At 34.5% G+C, this 20069-nt stretch overlaps 1 protein-coding gene across 1 annotated transcript in view; it reads left to right on the forward strand.

Moving 5' to 3' along the window:
* The window catches only part of LOC129308759 (nuclear pore complex protein NUP205-like), a gene marked incomplete at its 5' end in the record, with an annotated part of 76227 nt that extends 66484 nt beyond the window's left edge, over positions 1–9743 (forward strand). The window contains 3 exon segments of the mRNA XM_054950105.1: positions 1301–1420; positions 1644–1776; positions 9338–9743. Coding sequence (XP_054806080.1) covers positions 1301–1420; positions 1644–1776; positions 9338–9421 — 337 coding nt within the window.
* Between the last annotated feature and the right edge of the window lie 10326 nt (positions 9744–20069).

Genomic DNA, 20069 nt, shown 5'->3' on the forward strand with positions numbered 1-20069 from the left:
TAATCCCCTTAGTAGATAAATCGCCTCTGTAGTTGATCTACCTGGCATAAAACCAAACTGATTCTCAGAAATACTTGTCTCTAATCTCAACCTGTGCTCAATTACTTTCTCCCACAATTTTATTGTGTGGCTCATGAGCTTAATCCCTTTATAGTTAGTACAATTCTGAATATCTCCTTTATTTTTATAAATAGGAATTAATGTACTTCTCCTCCACTCATCAAGCATTTTCTTGGATCGTAAAATCACATTAAATAACTTAGTTAACCATCTCACCCCTTCACCTAAACATTTAAAAATAATAATAAATCTAAATCTAAATCAAATCATAATTTAAAAGATGACAATGAGGTATCTAGTTAGTCTAAATATCTTATTTTATTTGAGATAATGCCTAATGATAAAATAAATTTGAGATACTAAAGAAATAATAACAATCTTTAGATCAAATCTTAATAAACCTTAAAGTAAATCTTAGTGAATCCTAAATCAAATATAATTTCCATTACCTATATATTATGATATGGGCTCAACCAACTAGAGCCTATATTGGAAAAAGGGCTTATGGGCCCAAGCCCATATTTTAGAAGCCTGTACATGCTTAGCCCATATGGGCTAGGCCAACCTATTCCTCACCTATAGCCTTGGAATACTTCATTGCAAATTTCATTAATATTCCCTTTTTTTTTTCGTTAGTTTACTAAATACTTTTGTATCTAGAGATGCTGTTTACGTAACTGCTCAGAATCTATTAGGAAAAGATGAAAGCGTTGAGATTGTGATTATCCTTGTGGATGCATTTGTAACTCTGATGTGCCATAGCCTGCAAATAATCCTCTACCCACAACACTGGAGGGAAATTTTCTTTCCATTTTTTTCTGATGTCTATGGGGGTACTACAGATTCCGTGGTTGAAATAGTTTTCATTCTATAATTATTTATGAGGCACTCCCACCTTGATATTAGCTTCTATTCAAGTCAGGACGTGTTCACTGTAACTTATTATTAAATATTATTTGATTGTACATATCTTTTGTAATTATTTTTACCAATTTTCACTATAGTACAAAAAGTGGTGTGCAAGTCTATATTGATGGGGTAAAGGCGATAAAGTGTTCCTCTGTTTCCCTCACCATGATTCACTATAGAATATTACATTCATTAATTTAATGTTATCTTTTTAAATATCATTTTCCTTGTTCTTTGATGTACTCATTGCTATTATTGCTGCTGCTCCAGCTACTACTTTCACTACTACTATTAAATTGCTATTATTAATTATTCCTATTATTGTATACAGGAGACACATTGCAATGGTGGAAATGTGTCGAGTTGTTGGCAGTAGGGAACAGCTAATAAGTTTGTTACTGCTACTTTCTGACCATGTGCTAAACATCATCCTCATTCATCTTCGGGAGAGGTGAGCCATTTAAGTTTCTTATTCTGGTGATGAAATGCTCATTTAATTGGAAATGCAAAATCAAATATCAAATACATTATTAATGGTCATATACTCTGACTTATTAATTTGATGTAAAGGCAAGCCACCTTGTTGTATCATCATAATGTAAACCTTGCCCTATGTAATTACAATTTAGGTATTTAGTTAATTTCTTGCAGTTAATATTTGTATTCCTTGGCAGTTCTGCTGTCTCTGATGCGTCCTTGACCACAAAAGCAATTACATATGGTGAGAAGCATGATCCACGACAAGAAATTGAATCATTGTGTGGAAAGTTAATTCCAACCCTTGAACGACTTGAGGTACTGAGTGAGGTATGTTTCATTACATATCACATCTGTAATCCTTTTTAAAACCTTTAAATTATTTGATGTCATGGGGGGGGGGGTGTGATAATTGTGACTTATTATTTGCTTCTTATTTTTAATATTAGTTGAATTATATATATATATTATCTTCGATAGCATATATGTTGGAAGATATTGAAACATGCAAAGCTATGTGGCCTATATCTTACTGTAAACTTAGATATGGTTCAATCTGGTTGTTAATGCTAATAATAGTACCTGTCAAATCTGTGGCTAATTGGCTATGCTACGTCCACCCATGTGGCTCCATTTAAGCCCTGTTGCCATCGCTTGTTGTATATCATAGTATTAACTTGGGATTTGGGATGGGCAATAGAGGGGAAATCAGGAATTGGATGAGGAGATGAGGGAGAAATTGGCATGCATAGAGATAAAGTTGTCTGTAATAATGGGGTGTAATGAAAGTGGAGAGTTAGGTCTATCCCACAGGATGGGTGATGTAAAATGGCCTTAGGTCAAAAGGTCACTTTTAAATGGGTTTTGTGCTCTATCTCATTTCGAAGTGGTACTTTGATTTTTAGCTTTTTATTACCAGTTTACCTTTTATCCGATTGCATCCTTGTTCCCAGTTGATTAAGGGCTGGTTCACTGGTTTTCTGATATCGAACAACCCAATCTCTTTTCTTAAACATTAGATAAACAAAAATTAGGGAAGGTAATAGCAGTGAGCACAAAACAAGATTCAAGTGGGGCAAAACCATATGAGCTTGATGCTAGAGTCATTGGCAGTAAATTCTAATTGTAATTGGATAACAACCAGCTTTAGATCTTCAAGCACCTTAACATGCTTATTTGTGGATGAGCATTCGCACTTCTATCTAGTGTGTTGCAGTGTATGGCTGGGTTCTTGAGCTGTCTTCCTTCCTGTTTCTATACAACGATGTTTGTGGAGATAACTACAAATTGTGATGATTTATCAACAACAGAAGAGTCATATTTATGGGAAGAATGAAGCCACATATTTGGAATAAGCAATACCTTGGATAATAATGAATGGAGGCCTTTGAATGTGAATGGCAAACATAGGAGTTGTGAAAAAGCCAAATGCTTTGATACCACAAGGAATGGCGGCCAAATAAAAATCATAGAGATGCTCTCTGTCAGAGAGTGAATACTTTGTTTTATATTGGCACGTGGGATATCTAAAAAGGCATTTTATCAATGGAGGTGGAAGAAGGCATCATCTGCATTACTGATGTTCCTACTAAGTATTACCTGGCTGATATTTCAACTGAAGGGCTTTCAACAGTTTTGAAAATTGTATTGGCAAGTTAGACATGATAAATGTAGTGAATGGGCCGAGAAACTCTTGTATATTCATCTTAGGTATGTACGAAGAGAGAAAGCAATCATATCTCCGAGAATAATGGAGATTGAATCAGAGGAGGAGAAATAGGAAATAAATCTGATAAAAAACTCCTCTTAACTACCTGGTATCCCACCTAATAATAACAAATATTTACATTAAACATAATAAATACTAGGTCTAACCACAGTCCCCCTTAAGTTGGATCATAGATACTAATCATGCCCAACTTGCTTATACAACTATCAAATGCTGTTCTTTGTAATCTTTTACTGAGCACATCAGCAGCTTGGAGTCTTGTTGGCAAATAAATGAGATAAACGACTCCTTCAACTTTTTCCCTTATAAAATGTCTATCAATCTCTACATGTTTGGATCTTTCATGCTGAACTGGATTCAGAGCCATACTTATTGCAGCTTTATTATCACAGTAAAGCTTTAATGGAGGATCAATTTTGACATGTATCTCATCCAGGACTCGCTTTACCCATAGTACCTCTGAGATGCCTTGAGCTAGAGCCCTTAATTCTGATTCTGCACTACTTCTTGAGACCACTATTTGCTTCTGACTCTTCCAAGAGACTAAATTTCCCCATATGAAGGAATAGTAACCTGATGTTGACCTCTTATCCTTGTATGCTCCTCCCTAATCTACATCTGTATATATTTCTATAGATTTTAGGTTTTTTTTCTTAAACAGAAACCCTTTACCAGGTATGGCCTTTAAGTACCTCAAGATTCTGTATGCGGCTTCCATGTGCCTTTCTTTAGGGTCGCACATAGCTTGCAATGCTTACTGTGAAAGCTATGTTTGGTCAAGTGTGAAAGAAATAAATTAGTTTACCAACTAATCTTTGGTATCTTTCTTTGTCCGCTGACTCATTCTTTTCTTCTTCTTCCTCCTCACAATCATCTTCCTTGGATTCAACTCCATTTGCCTCATTTAACAACAATAGGTGTGTCTATGGATTTACACCCCAACATGCCAGTCTCTACAAGTAAATCAATAATATATTTTCTTTGGACACACAAATCCCTTGCTATGACCTAGCAACCTCCATACCTAGAAAATTCTTCAAGTTGCCCAGGTCTTTCACTTCAAATTCCTTTCCTAGAGCCCTCTTTATTCTATCCACTTCTTCCTTATGATCACACCTGTGACAATTATGTCATCAACATATACAATGAGGATACATCTTTTACCACTTTCTGTCTTCACAAACAATGTGTGATCAGCCAACCCCTGCGTATACCCTTCAACTCTCAAAACTGTTGCTCGAGGTGATTGCTTTAACCCCTACAAAGATTTTTTCAGCTTACACACTTGATTGGTTCTCCCTGCCTCAAAACCTGGGGGTAAAGTCATGAAAACTTCTTCCTTTAGGTCACCATCTAAGAAGGCATTCTTTATGTCTAGTTGATGTAGGGGCCAGTCCAAGTTTGCAGCTACAGAAATCAAAATTCTGATAGTATTAAGCTTGGTCACAGGTGTAAATGTTTCTTTGTAATCCAAGCCATATGTTTGAGTAAACCCCTTTGCCACCAACCTTGCTTTTAATCTGTCTAATTTACTATCAGCATCATATTTAGGGGTAAATACCCACTTACAGCTCGGAATTTTCTTTCCTTTTGGAGGATCTACTATCTCCCACATGTCATTCTTTTCTAAGGCATTTACTTCCTCCATTACAGCCTTCTTTCATTAAAGTATACTTAGTGCTTCATGCACATCATTAGGAATCTTTACCTTGTCAAGATTAGTTACAAATGCACGAAACTGTGAGGATAATGTATGGTAACTCACAAACCTCTAAATAGGATGCTGTGTGCAGGTCCTCGGTTGCTTTCTGAGAGCTATAGGTAGGTCTAACTCATCCACTTCCTCCATTTTGGTCACCGCATCTACCTTGGGTTCTTGAGGAAAAATAGCACCTTCTATGTTCTACGCTTTAGGAAACTCTTCAAGAACCTCCTTTGTTTTTTCCATTTCTTCCTTAAGTAGGTTATTGGTGTCTTTTCCAGTGCAACTTTATTATATTCCGAAAGACTTTTCACTTCTTTTTTTGGTCTAGGAACTTGAGAATTTTTTGGTATAGGTAACAAAGGATCTGAGCTCAGGAACAAAGGATCATGGATTGAGTATTTCTCACTTCTCTCACTTTCCAAAGGCTGAAAATCACTTCCCCTCTCCCCGTGAACTGAAGCATTTGGATAAAAAGGTTTGGCATTAGGGTCGAAACATTTATACCCCTTTTGTGTTGAAGAGTAACCAAGAAAGAGACAATTGACAGCTTTAGGTTCCAATTTGTGGGAATGATGAAAATGAACAGAGGTGGTGCAGCCAAAGATTTTGAGGGGAAGATTAGTGGTAAGTTGAGTGATAGTGAGATTCTTGTAATTTTTCAAGTGGTGAAATATAAGAGAGAACACAAATTGGCATGCGGTTGATTAAATATGTAGCTGTGAGAATTGCATCACCCCAAAAGTATTTAGGAACATTGTAGGTGAAGAGTAAAGCATGTGCAACTTCTAATGGGTGTTTGTTTATCCTTTCCACAATGCCATTTTATTGAGGAGTATTAGGACAAGTGCTTTTATGAATAATTCCATGTTCTGTTAGAAACATATACATGGTGTTATTAAAGTATTCAATTCCATTATGGATATGAAGCACTTGAATTGTGGTATCAAACTGGTATTTTATCATTGTATAAAACTCAGAGAACACAGAGGGGACAAAGGATTTATCTTGCAATAAGTAAACCCAACACATTCTAGTATAATCATCAATAAATATGATGAAACACTTTGTATTAGTTCAATTAGTGACACAAATAGGACCCCACAAATCACTATGATTGACAGAAAAAGGATGAGTAGATTTGTATTCAATAGGTTTGAAAACAAATATGTGATGTTTAGTAAACTCACAATCAGTATAATGAAATTGAGATTTTTATTGACTTGAAGTTTTGGAAACAAAAGGTTTAAATACTAGAAATTTGGGTGACCTAGTCTCTTATGACATAACATACGATCTTTAAAGTCTTTATTTTCACAAGTAGATGCGACATTGCATTGAATTCGAGACCAAAGACTACTCACGATTGATTCATCAAGGTAGTAAAGACCATTATGCACCTTAGCACTCCCAATCATCTCTCTCGATGAGAGGTCCTGAAAAATACAATGAGTGAAACAAAAGTGAGCCTAACAATTAGCTTGTTTAGTTAATTTACTAATGGACAACAAATTACAGGCCAAATACGGTACATGTAAAACATGTTCTAATTTCATAGCTTCAGAAATAACAACATTCCTTGTTCCTACTATTGATGAAGATGATCCATTTGCTGTAGACACTATTTCATTTCCAGCACTAGGGAGCTAGGTACTAAATAGCTTAGAATCTGAAGTCATATGATCAGTTGCCCCTGTATCCACAATCCATTTGAAGTTACTAGTAGAGGTGAGCAAGGCACAATTACCTTCATGAACCACATACGTAGTATGATTTGGTTTCTAATTTTTCTCATTCTTCTGAAGCATACCGAGCATCTCGAGTAACTTACCAAGCTATTCCTTATCAATCTCAGGTGTTGATGAGGTTGAATTTATTTTATCCGGTGGCACATCATGAGAAGCTTGGTATCCTCGTGATTTTCCTTTTCTTGGCTTCCAATCAGCTACTTTGCCATGGATATCCCAGCAAGTGTCACGGGTATGCCCAGTCTTCTTGCAATATTCACAAGTAACCTTCCCTTTCTGATTCTTTTGATTTGCATCACTGCTCTTGCTTACAAAAGCAGCAGAATCTAAAGTAGGTACTGGAGTAGGAGTAGTGCTAGGAAGCATGACCTTGCGTCTTGAGGCTTCACGACGTACCTCAAAAAAAACTTCCCTTGTTGATGGGAGTAGTGCACAACTCAAGGCTCGTCCTTGTACATCATCCACGGATTGATTTAATCCAACCATAAACTAAAATACATGCTCATTTTCAACTTTCTCCTTATATCGAATTGCATCACTACTGCTAGACCACTCCACATCTGTCATTAAGTCTAGCTCTTGCCATATAGCATTCAGTTCTAACCAGAAGGCAGTGACATCACGATCTCCCTGTTGCAGTGTCCATGCCTTCGTTTTGAGCTCATATATTCAAGCTAAGTCCTTCCCATCAGAGTATGAATCTCGTATAGCCTTTCAGATTTCATGGGCTGAGGGGACAGATATGAAGCTTTGTTGAATTTCTAAAATCATGGCATTTATTAACCATGATGATACCAGTGAATTTTCGGTGTGCTATTGTTGGAACTCTTGCGTCTTGGGGTCTTTTGGGATCTTCGATGAACCATCAAGACAGCCCATTTTTCCTCGGCCTCTGATCGCGAGTTTCATAGCCCACATACGGTAATTTGGACCGTTTAGTTTCACTAATATAACGTGTATCGATGATCCTTTGTGGTTGGTAGTCGACCTAAAGGGACCACCCACCCTGCTCAGATCGATCTTCGAGGATCCATCACTGTTCGACATGGGAGAACTATGGACTGGGTTCAACTCATGCTCGGTACTTTCTGTTTTAGAGTTCTTGCCTTCTTCGCATCGAACAACACTGGGAAGTCATGGTGCTTTGATACCATGTAGTGAATGAGCTGAGAAATTCTTGTATATTCATCATAGTTATGTACGAGAGTATATACAAGAGAGAAAGCAATCATATCTTCGAGAATAATGGAGATTGAATCAGAGGAGGAGAAATAGGAAATAAATCTTGTAAAGAACTCCTCTTAACTACTCGGTATCCTACCTAATAATAACAAATATTTACATTAAATATAATAAATACTAGGTCTAACCATAATAAATATCTATCGTCTAACTTGAAGGGGATTGTGCCATGTGAAATATCTCGAAGTTTGTTGTAATTTTGTTTGACTGGGATATAACCTGCATATTATCTCTTGTAAAATATCAAATTGTACTTGTTTGCTTTTACGTCTGACTCCTCAGGATTACTCTATATAACCATAGATCCTTCCTACATGAATCAGAATGAAATTCGGGTCTTCTATTGCTCATAATTCAAAGCTCTATTTGTTGGCAAAGATAAGAATTTATAATGATATCCTTAGAGTATAGGAGAATGTACAATAGTGACCTTAGGAGTTAATACATTTAAAATAGACCTGACAGGAAATAACTTGAAACAAAAAACAAAAAACAGTTCAGTAATTCCACAGCAACTGACAAATCATGTGCAAACGGCGGCTGTTTCCACTACTTTGGCAAGGGCAAAGTATAAGAGATCAAGATGTCACAGTTTTCACAAGGAATCCGTTAAAGGTCGCACAGTTCAATGTTGGAGGGAACTTCTGTTACAGGGCCCATATGTTCAATCAATTGATCAAATGTCACTGCCGTATTTTCTGTTAATCAAGCTTTATTATCCTTCTTTGCTGCCTTGGCTGAAGGACCTTGTAACACTTCTGGAGATGGATGACTGTGTGCTACTCGTCAAGTTGTCTTTTCCCCATCTGTGCAGCTTTTGAAGCCCTAAGCCACGTGTGTGATTTCTGGGCATGGTATGCAGACCCTTAAACTTAACATATGCTTGTCCGTCCTCTGCAATTTCTGAGTTCCTGCGTCCATTGGGGAAAGACAATGCTGGTGCTTATGTTTTGGAACTCACATTCCCCTGTTGAAGATCTCCAACCACAAGGCGCTCATGTTTTGAATTGACTTTGACAGTTTTGGTTCATTAATTCTAACATCGAGGGAAGGGGGACTCATGCATGGGGCTCTATATGAATCCCAACTCTGACATCCCGTTTGTCTCGCCATAAGTCATAGTAGGCGAAGAAAACGTTGGTGCCGCACCTGTTGAAGCTAGCATTGATGACTTTGTTTTCGTCATGCTCATCTGTAGCCAACTTGCCGTTGTGGGGCCTACTGACAGCTTGCCATTGCAATTTTAGTTAGCAAGCTATCAAGACAGAAATAGGTTTTCTACATGTTGCTTTAATTATATTCTGTTATAACCTGCTCTTGACTGACTCTAAATCCCTACGTAACTCGTTCATAATACAGATCTTGATATCTGTTTCTATGCTCTGTCTCGCTCTGTAAGCTATTTTCTCTCGCTCAGGCCTCATCAGATATCACTCATTTTCTTGTGTCATTTTTTTTTTTTTTTTACAGGAGAAAGTAGGGCACAATCTCAAGGTTTTTCACAGATTAGCTACTTCAACTAAAGAGATTGCCGTTCAAAAGATGGCTTTGTAGATCTGCATTTGTATCTTTGCACATTTAAAGATGCCATCTGAAATCAATCGCTCATCAAGGTCCAACTATAGATAAGCATAGTTTGTGAATTTTATAATATATGTACTGTAAAAGGCATCAAGGCGTGAGTTATAACGTGAAAATAGATGTAGAATAAATGAGATCATGGCCTCCCAGAGATGTTCTCTGTATATGCTATACTACAATTTTGTTAGTCTTGGTGATATCGTAAGATCTGGCCGGTGTCTTACATTTTCGAAATGATTATAGATAATATGCATTCAAAGAGAGAACAAAAAGTATTGGTGGGCTCTATGCTTAACGATTGTTTGATTTTCATTTGGTAAAAGCCTCAAAAATTCATTTACTAGGAGTCATTTTTTTTTTTTTCATAAGTCAGTAAATTGAAAGCTGTTTAAATAATATATAATAAAAATTATTTTTAAATGTATTATTATTAAAAAGAACATGGGTTTTATGATATAATATATATATATATATATAACCCGATCTAATTTAATGTTCCTATATGAAGATTAGCATAGAATCAAAGAAACTATATGAATAATTAATATAATTTATGTTTTTGGAATGTGTGTGTGCGTGTGTGTGTTTGTCATGGGATTGAACTGGATTGTAGAATTTTGAAGGTTTTGCTTCACCATTACAGTTGCATATCTGGACAATTAATTTCAATACATCAATATTGGTTTCTAGCCCTGCGGCTTCTCATGATTTAAAAATTGTTTCTAAATTAGGAGGGGTTAAATTTAAATTTCATGTAGGGAAATATTTGGGTTCTCACATTGATGGGCAATATAATTCTCATGCTTGTTATCCGGGTTTATTTTTTATGATAGGCTTTCTTGGAAATCCTGCCTTTTATGCCAAGTGGGTGCGTTGATGCTCATTCAAAATACTTCAACTTCTATTTTGTTATACTTTATGTTCGTATAAATTTCCAAAATTTATCTTCCACCAAGTCATTGTGAAATTTGCCAATTTTTTTTTTCTTTTTGGGTTTTTCTGCAAATCAACACAAAATTCACCTCATTAATTGGTTTCAAGTTTATACATCATTTTTCTAGGAGGTTGAATATTAAAAATATTGAGGTCTTAAATCAAGCTTTGTTAGTGGGAGAAAAAAAATATTTGGAGGCTTTTCCTTAATAATAATTCCCCTTTTAATAAGGTTTTCAGCTCCAAATATATTTTGCTTAACAATGTTTTTTTGATTTCAAAATGTTCTGCTTCATGCTTGTGGAGAGATCTCAAAATTTGGAAACATCATTTTCAAACCTCTTAATTGGAATGTTGGAAAAGAAATTTATAGATAAAACTTAATAGAATTTGAAATTATTTTGAAAGCTTACAGACTTTATTTGTAATTATGTTTTTCATTTAAATGACTCATTTGTTTCTCCCATAATTAGTTCCTTTTTAACGATTCTCTTCTTCCTCATTCTTCCTTCTCTCTCTTTAGATGCATTAACCAAGCTTCTCTTCCTTCCCATCATGATTTTCTCTTCCCTCTTCCTTCTTTCTCTTCCTCCTCAAGCTCAGATCTGAAACGTTTTCAGTCGATGGGTATAGATTAGAAGAAAGAGACCTATTTATGCAAGTCAAACAGCACATTTCTACAAGATTTGGGCATGAGACTTACAGTGAATTTTTCTGCACTGGGTACTTGTTTAATCAGTTCATGATTTTATAATACCTCAGTTTCTTTCATTTTCCCATTTGGTCAATTGAGATATTGGCAGTGGCATTCTCTATTTAAAAAGCTTGATGAAACTTCTTATTGATATAAAAAAGTTTTGGTTGCTGAGAATTGAAACAAAATATTTACAACTGTGGAAGATTGAGAATCATTAAATTAAATTTTAAACCATATTTTTTCTCACTAAAAGCAATTTAGCTGTACTCCCTCTTAATTATTGCTTTTACTATCCAATCTAATAATTAGAAAGAGTTTGGCAGCACCTTGTTTTGTTTGAAGCTAATTTGTCCATTGCACTAATTAACAAAATAGAGTTATGCCATTTTTTTGTGAAATTAGAGGAATTGAACTCTAAGTTAGTAGCAGATGTTTTGAAATGGATTTTATTAGATGTTTACATGTAAATTAGAGAATTCATGACCTATCCATTAACTTGAAAATGCCCTATAAGAAATACTAGATTAGGTACTATGAAAAATTGAACATTACCTTATTTATATTGAATCTTCAATTGTGGAAAATAGAAGTTCAATTTTTGTATGTGGACATCTTAAATTAGTTAGTTTGTTAAAAGGTAGGCTATAAGACATGGCAGGTATTAGGACTGCCATGTATGCATGTGCTACTGCAAAGCTTTCATATAATAGTGTATATGGAGAAAAATAAAGGGTTGTACAAGAGATTGACATACTCAAATGATATGCCAACTAAAATTTGGAACAAGATGAGTAAAAAGGAGGGGAAGCTTTATGGGAACTGTCAAAGAAAAACTATAAACGATGGGATAACCTAACTAGCTAATAGAAGCATCAAAATGCAAATGCAATTAAGATTGCTTTAGGATTGTGTTTGTGCTATCTTAAGTTTAGTAGTAGAACTAGAATGTACAAGTTACCATAATGGAATTTACAATTGAGCATCTGTAAATAACATCAAAAGGTTCATATATTAACAATACAAGGTCCGTATAATTTAGTAGAACTAGAATGTATAAGTTACCTTAATGGAATTTACAATGGAACATTCATAAATGATATAGCAAGATCCATATATTAACAACATATGATCCATCTATATAGTAAAGAAATTTAACTAGTAAAAACACATGTAAGGATCTTAATCATTCCAGTTCTTTTGCCCTTAAAGTCATTGAAAAACTCCTCCACTACTCAAGGCATTGGATATGATAAGCTTTCCATAGTCACTCAAAACAATGAACCTAGCAAATTTTTGAATTCGACTATTATGCATCCCGAACCCAAAAACCAATTTAAATTCTAGCAAAGGATCGCAAAATGTTTCTTTTGACACAAAATCCCTAAATGATTCAAGCAAAAAAGTAAAATTAAATATGATTTCTTTCACTAGCAATAGTTTAAGGCTAGTTAACTATGACTATGGAACAGGTACTTCAAAGTGTTCTTATGTATATCATTTTGTAACATCTTGAATATCTTAATCCTAAGTTTAGAAGTTAATCAAGGGTGAAGTGGAAATTAAAGTGGGATTAGAGATTCAAATGATTAATTAGCATTTTAACTTGCTTGTGTGTTGTATGAACAGATATGGGTGATAGGAGTATGTTTCGGGTTGAAACAAGTGCACGTGGTGAGAATAAGTCTCACTATACCACATACTGCGACTCATGGACCAGAATCTTCCTTCATAAGTTATGAAATTTCAAAAATTTTAGAGGAGAGTTTGAGAAACACACGAGATAGAGAGTAGAGAAGGGCTGAGGAGCTAGGTTAAGTCATTTTGGAGCAGTGGAAGGTGATTCGGATTGATAACTTGCCAGGTAAGCAGCTACATATAACTCTTACCTTCCATTCTACACAAATTTCTCTAAAAATGAGTTATAGGGAAATTAAATTGGTGGAATTTGAGGGGTTTAATTCTTGCCCAATATAACAAAAAGGTTTTCGAAAGTTGAATTAGAGCTTTGTAACTAGTTTAGAGCTAAATAGTAGAGCTTTAAACCCAGAGGTTCAATTTTAGCCCTTAGAGAGATAGAGTTAGGCCAAAAATTTGTCTTGAATGAAATAAGATCAGTTGCGGTGATGTAAAGTAGTAATTGGGTAGTCATAGACTTAAAATGGATAAATGGAAAAGAGTTTATGGATGAATATAGCCCTAAGTGGTAAAGATGAGTTTTTGGTTAAAATGGACCAAATGACTAAAATGTGCCAAATGTATTCAGATTGGCATATTGGACTCATGAATAGAGAAGGGAAGCTTGAGAAAAGCTTGAGTGATAGTGGAAATCCACGGGTAACCTTTCTTATGATAGAAGGGTTGAGATAACTGAATAACTTCCTTTATTTGACTGTTTATTGTAATTGTATGTTAGTATGCTATGTAGTGTATGAAATAGTTTCAAACTAAGCATGTTTTATATAGCATTGAGTGATTGTTGTGTGTGAAAAGACTTTCAGTTAAAATGAGCATTGAAATGTGTGTTTTGAAATGAAAAGTATTATTTGTATGTAATGTGCAAGAAAATGGGATATGGTAAATAGGAACCTTAAATGGTTTGAGAAAGCCTGATCATAGGGGTGGGAGTTCACTCGAGTAATCGGAGATGATAAATACCATATGGTAAGGTTTCCTTAGTAACCTGTTAAGGTGCGATGTTGGAAACAATTCTCTTTAGTGCCTTGAAAGGTGTGATGTTGGAGAAGATCTCCTTAGTGCCTATTAAGGTATGGTGGTAGAGATGAGAGACTTCTTAGTATCTGTGGGATACAGTATTGGAGTCAACAACACTCCATTGTATGTATTAGGAGAAACCATAGTCCGTATTGTGCGTTAGAACATCTTTGACTGGGTGATTCTACCACTATAGGTGAGCTCAAGACTAATGAGAGTGTACATTAGTTTGAGATGAGCCTATGGTTTCATGTCAGGGTGATTTGAAGGTTTAGTTAGTAGATATGATGCTAGTATTTTATGTGATATGATGAAATATCTTGAGATAACACAGAATCTGTTGGGATTAATGAAAAGTAGAAAATGAAATGTGATATGTGATGTAAATACTACTTTATGAGGTTTCAATGGTATACTATGTTTATTTTCATATTGTTGTAGGTGATAGTCAATAGGAGTGAGTTATTCTATTACTGAGATTTTTATCTCACCCCCATGGTTACATGTTTACAGGACTGGGAAGTGATCAGGCTAAGGGAAGAGAGTCTGGATCGGCTTGATTTATGAAGCCATATACTCTGGGTTTGTGTAATGAACTAAATTGAAAGATTATATATATAAGTGTATATGAGTTGCCATAGGTTGCATGCATGTATTGAACTATGTTTTTGTGAAATCAAGCCCAATTATGTATATATATGTTGTTTGAGACAAAAAGGGTTTTGATTTGGGTGTGTTTGTGTTGAATTGGTTGTATATGTTGGTGAATCTTAAGGCAAAGGATAAATTATAATGAAATGAGTAATTTAGAGGCTAAGATTGTATTGTAAATATGATTGCATATTTATGAGTTGAGAAATAGCCGAATGGGCTAAGTTATGCCAAGAAATGGCATAATATGTTAAGTTAGTAAATTGTGGAAATTGGCCATAGAGGGGTCAAATTTCAATATATGAGTATGATTGTGATTAATTGTGGTCAATCAGGTGTATTAGATCCTTTTAGACTTAGTTCAAAGCCTAGTGTGGTTTAATGAGAGTAAGGGATCGATTTGAGCGCTTGGATGCGTAAAATTTTCAAAAAAAGTGACTTTTTGCACTTGGGTATTCAACTTTTGATTGGACCATTAGATCATGTCCAAATCTATCTTATTAATTAGTATACAAGCTAAGCTTTATGTGGGCGCTTGAATAACTCCAATCAGATGTCGTATACAAAAATGGTGTACGTCGGAAGTTCATCATTTTTACTGTCAAAATGACAGCAAAAATCCAAACAGGCATGCTGCGGCGCATGGAGACGCATGTCGTGGCGCAAGACATAGACAGGGTGAGTGTGTGGCTCTGTGCTGCATGTCGTGCGCATTGAGCGCTCACCGCGATGTACGGACAAAAATTTAGTTCTATTTGTGTACTGAATTGCATGTAGTTGAGATAGGAATGCTGGTGAGTTATGTCCACTATGTATTTGAGGTGTGCATGATTTACTTCTATTGTATTTTCTCTGATTGTATTGTGATTTAATTGATTTTATAAAGTAAGTCTTCAGCCGAAGATTTGAAAATGAAATTGATTATGATGAATGATAAGAGGTAGTGGTAACACTGTAATCTTCTCTTATATTAAGTGGATATATGAGAGAAGGTTACACTTTCCATATCACAAATGAGATTTGAAAAAATGGTTTATATACCTTAAAGTTATTTTATACTATCATATTTTTTCTTATCTTAAATTGATTCTACATCCAAGAATGTTCATAGTATCTGTTCGTCAGGAACAACAAATTACTAGGCATACTAGAGACGTTGAGTCTTAATCAATAACAAAGGATTCTCGGGCTCTCTTACCACAATTTACTTGGATATAAAAGATACGGGAAGACTTGGTAGAACAAGTGTTTGATTACTATTAAAAGGTTACAAAACGTAAATGGTTACAAGTCTAAATTAAAAATAAAAAGCTAACTGATAAACCTAAGAATTATGGATGCAGAGTGCGAGTATTTCGAATCTAGTAGAATTTAGTGCTCTATTTATAATGACAGAGTTATGGTAGTTTCTTCCTTAGAATTTAGAATGTTCTTACAAATAATCAGGGATTTTGTAAAATTCAAGGCATAGTCTTTAATCACTATTTCCATTTTTAGTAACTAACCTGTTTCACCAAGATACTTAGGCATAATGATTCTATTCCTGTGAGATTCGAGATTGTTTAAGATCATGAATTTATGAACCAATAGTCTTCAAAGTGAGTTTGCAATTGGCGGGATTTCGACGTGCTTATTTGGCAAGCAATGTTTCATATTTAGCCTAAACAGTATCATTTTTCATAACTTGGATATATGCATATTGATATTTGGACTAACCATTTTGTTCATAATATATCATTTAAGGTTGTCCAAAGTGAAGATGAAAGTAAGCATAAAAAGGAAGAAAGTTAAAGTCATCATTTGCATGCTATAATTGAAGAACATAAAGATGAAGAGAAGAATGATCCAAGAAGAGCTTAAGAAGAATGATGACATTCATATAAATTTGGATGCACTTTGAAAGTATTGGGACTTGCTAGGTATAATATCTTTAGGCTAGAAGTCTTTATGTTAAACTCATTGATTTAGATATGAAATATTAGCTCAAAATATTTTAAATCAAAACACGCATTTTAGCTCTTAAGAGAAAGAGTGAGATATATTTTTCTACAATTATATTTTTCATTTTTGATCATATATATCTCACAAGGTTTTCAATGTTTTGATTACTAACTTCATAAAGTTTTTAAATTTGTTTTATTTACTCAAAAAAAAAAAGTTAAGTTGAAAAAGTTATGAATACTTGAAGTCTAAGCTTTAAAATGTGAATTGTGCAAAAAAATAAGATTTGACCTTTGGTCATATTTTTAGTCATATCTCTCACTACATAGATTTTTTTAGTGTGAAACATATGTAATTTGAAAATAGACTCCAATATATTTTCAATGATAGTTTATTTATTCAAAATGAAGTTCTATTGAAAAAGATATGAACTTTAGAAATTGAGTATTGAGATATTGATTTTGCACAATATTTAGAGTTAACCTTCGATCACACTTTTAATCATATATTGAAAGTCATATTGAATTTGACTATAAGACTTCTTTTACTGAAAACTAAACTTCAAAGGCTTTGTAACAACATATAATTTGTTAGATTTGGAGTTGTATTGAGTGAATTATAGCCTTATGAAATTCTATGCGGTGGAACCCTCCAAATCATGTATGAGTGAAACTGGTACTCATGCGTGAATCATCCTTAAAATTCTTCAATATGCAATTCAAAGCACTAATCACTTCCTATCCATGCATGAAAAGTCACCTATAAGCATTGTTCTCACTTAATAGCTTTTGTGGTTCAATTTAAGCGTGAATCATATTTTTAATCCACGTGTGAAATGTTATCCAGAAACCTTATTTTCACTCAATAGCTTCTATGGTCCAATTCAAGCGCGATTCGTCACCTATCCACACATGATCTGTCACCTATTCAATATCACATGACATTTCAAGTGTGATTTATGTAACACTTGCCTCGAGTATTATCCAAAATTAACACAATTCAAATAAACTAAGTGTGGTTAAGGAGTTGATCTTAAAACCAACTTAGGAAACAAATCATTCAAATCACTAAAAATAAATACACCATCATAAAATAAACATTAAAAACCTTTAGAAAACAATTTATAGGTTCTACCTATAGTGTAATGGAAGCAAACTAGGCAAAAACGGGGTAAAATGCTGCTGTCATAACAGCATTAAATTGCTGTCATGACAACCCTCCCGAGCCAACTTCCAGAGGCGCCGTTCCATTATCCGACCTTCGATCAAAGTGATTTTAAATCTCATATGTCAATTTTAATGATTACTAGTAGTGTACCAAATTTTAAAAAAGATCTTATGGTCGAATTAAAATTTAGACATGTTATAAATTTAGCATTTTTTCTATCATAACAGCACATTTGAACAAACTTTCAGAGTGCACCATTTCATCATCTGACCTCCGATCGGAGAAATTCCAAATCCCACACATCACATTCAAAGAGTACTACTCTACCAAATTTTAAAAAGATCCAACTGTCAGATCAAAATTCATGCGCATTCCAAGCTCAATAATTGTTGCTGTCATGACAGCATCTCTAGACCAACTTCCTTAGCGCGCCATTTCTCCATTCGATGTCCGATCGAGGTGATTCCTAAGCCCACATGAAGATTATATAAAGTTTTAATTGACAAAAATTTCAAGAAAGTCCAATAGTCGGATTGAAATTTGGACACCCAGATGCAAAAGTGTAGCTTTTGGTAAAAATCATTTTCAAAATTGTCCAAATCTCATCCTAATAGTCACAAACCTATAGGAACACTTTGGACATGTCAAATAGGACTAGGAGTACCTAATAGAACATTTAAATGATGGAAAAACCCTTTATATCAAAATTTACCCACCTAGGTGCCATTTCCTAAAATGAACCCTAAGCCCCTAAAATTTACAAATCACAAGAGTGATCAAAAATCATTCCAAATATCATATATACATATGAATACACATGTTAAACATTTTCACTTAGCTCAAATATCCCTATGGGGCTCACACACTCACTCTCTCTATCTAAAGTGTATGTTTGCATATAATACATCATTTGCAATGCAACCACTTTGCATTTGCTTGTATAATCACATATATATCAAAATAAACATTTTTTTGTAGTGGAAACTTGGTCTATCAAATAAATCCATCAATACCACACACCATAACCAAGTTTTCTAGTCACAAGTCTACAAGCAAACAAAAATTCATATAAAGCCATACAATCCACACATATTCACACAAATATATATAATCACATTCTACTAGCACCCTAATCCTAAATACATTACAATATATTTGTTAAGGGTTACAGTTCTTTATAATCCACAAACAACCCCTAGCTCTGCTCCTTTCCCCATCAACCACTGGATCCTTTGCCTGGACATAAAAATATTAAAAAGAAAGGGGTGAGACAATTATAGTCTCAGTAACAGATACATCTATATTTATTATTACAAAGTAAGCTATAGTTGAATAAATGAATAATATATTAAACATAACATATACTTTAGTCATTTAAAATGTATGAATGCATGACATAGGCCAGTATGACCTTTCTTGACTGACAGAATGCCCCTTGGCACTCTTTAACTTGCAAGTAAACCTTATACCCACTTGTACTTCCAAAGGCACAAAACATAATCTAAGGCATGATATAATCCACCTAACCACTTGTGCTCTTTCAATGTGAATCTTGAGCAGTTGAAGCTAACTCCCTTGTGAAGGCTACCTTGGCCTAGGCACTCAATCTCACACTTCATATGTTAGATTCCCTCCCCTACTGATAGGTGTCGAACACTCGATCCACTAACCACTTCAGTGCATTGAGCCCATAATACAAAAGGCAAAACTGATTACTAGCAGTGTGCCATAGAATATCACAAGTCCAAACCTCCTCATTAGTGAACTCCACCAAGATCATGCCTTTCACTCTTGTCTACCCTTCCTGAGTATTAACCACTTTAACATTCTAAGGTAGCATAACAAATATCACTCCTCCCTTAAGCGGTTCCTTAGCCTATCTAAGGTACCTAACCCAGTTACACTTCCTTAAGTGAAACTTCCATTTTCTATATTTACAATGCATGCAAACGACCTCGTTTCCATAAAAACATTATTATTAAACAAATACAAAACATATATCTACTATTATCCAAGTAGTACCCCATAAGTCTTTATAAAATACAGTTAATTGCATTTAATCATTTAAAACATGTAATGCATGATAGCTAGTAATATTTATTCAAAAATAGCTAAACAAAGCAATAAGAAATATAAATTTTCCTGTTACCTCAACCCTTTTATACCAAAAGGATTTTCCCTTATACAAAATGAAACTTGGCTTGTTCCTTAACTTCTCAATAAGTTCGACCAATATTTTCCTATAACATATAAGTGATCCACATCACTTATCATGGTAAATAGCATAAAAGAAGACTATAACTCATACCACACAATTTGGGTCAATGAGCTATAATCCATCCCAATGGTTCATATATTAAATCAATCATTCACATAGTACTACTTAACCACTAAAACCATGTATTAGCCATCGTTAGGCCAATTTTCAAACCATATAATTTTTAATCAATAAAAAACCTTCACTTGGCATTACCAACTTTCACAATTAGCCATTATAATGAAAACCAAAGCTTAATTTAA

The sequence above is a fragment of the Prosopis cineraria genome, unplaced genomic scaffold (assembly GCF_029017545.1).
Source record: "Prosopis cineraria cultivar Desert tree isolate PC_DT_omini unplaced genomic scaffold, ASM2901754v1 PC4, whole genome shotgun sequence".
Lineage (NCBI taxonomy): Eukaryota > Viridiplantae > Streptophyta > Magnoliopsida > Fabales > Fabaceae > Prosopis > Prosopis cineraria.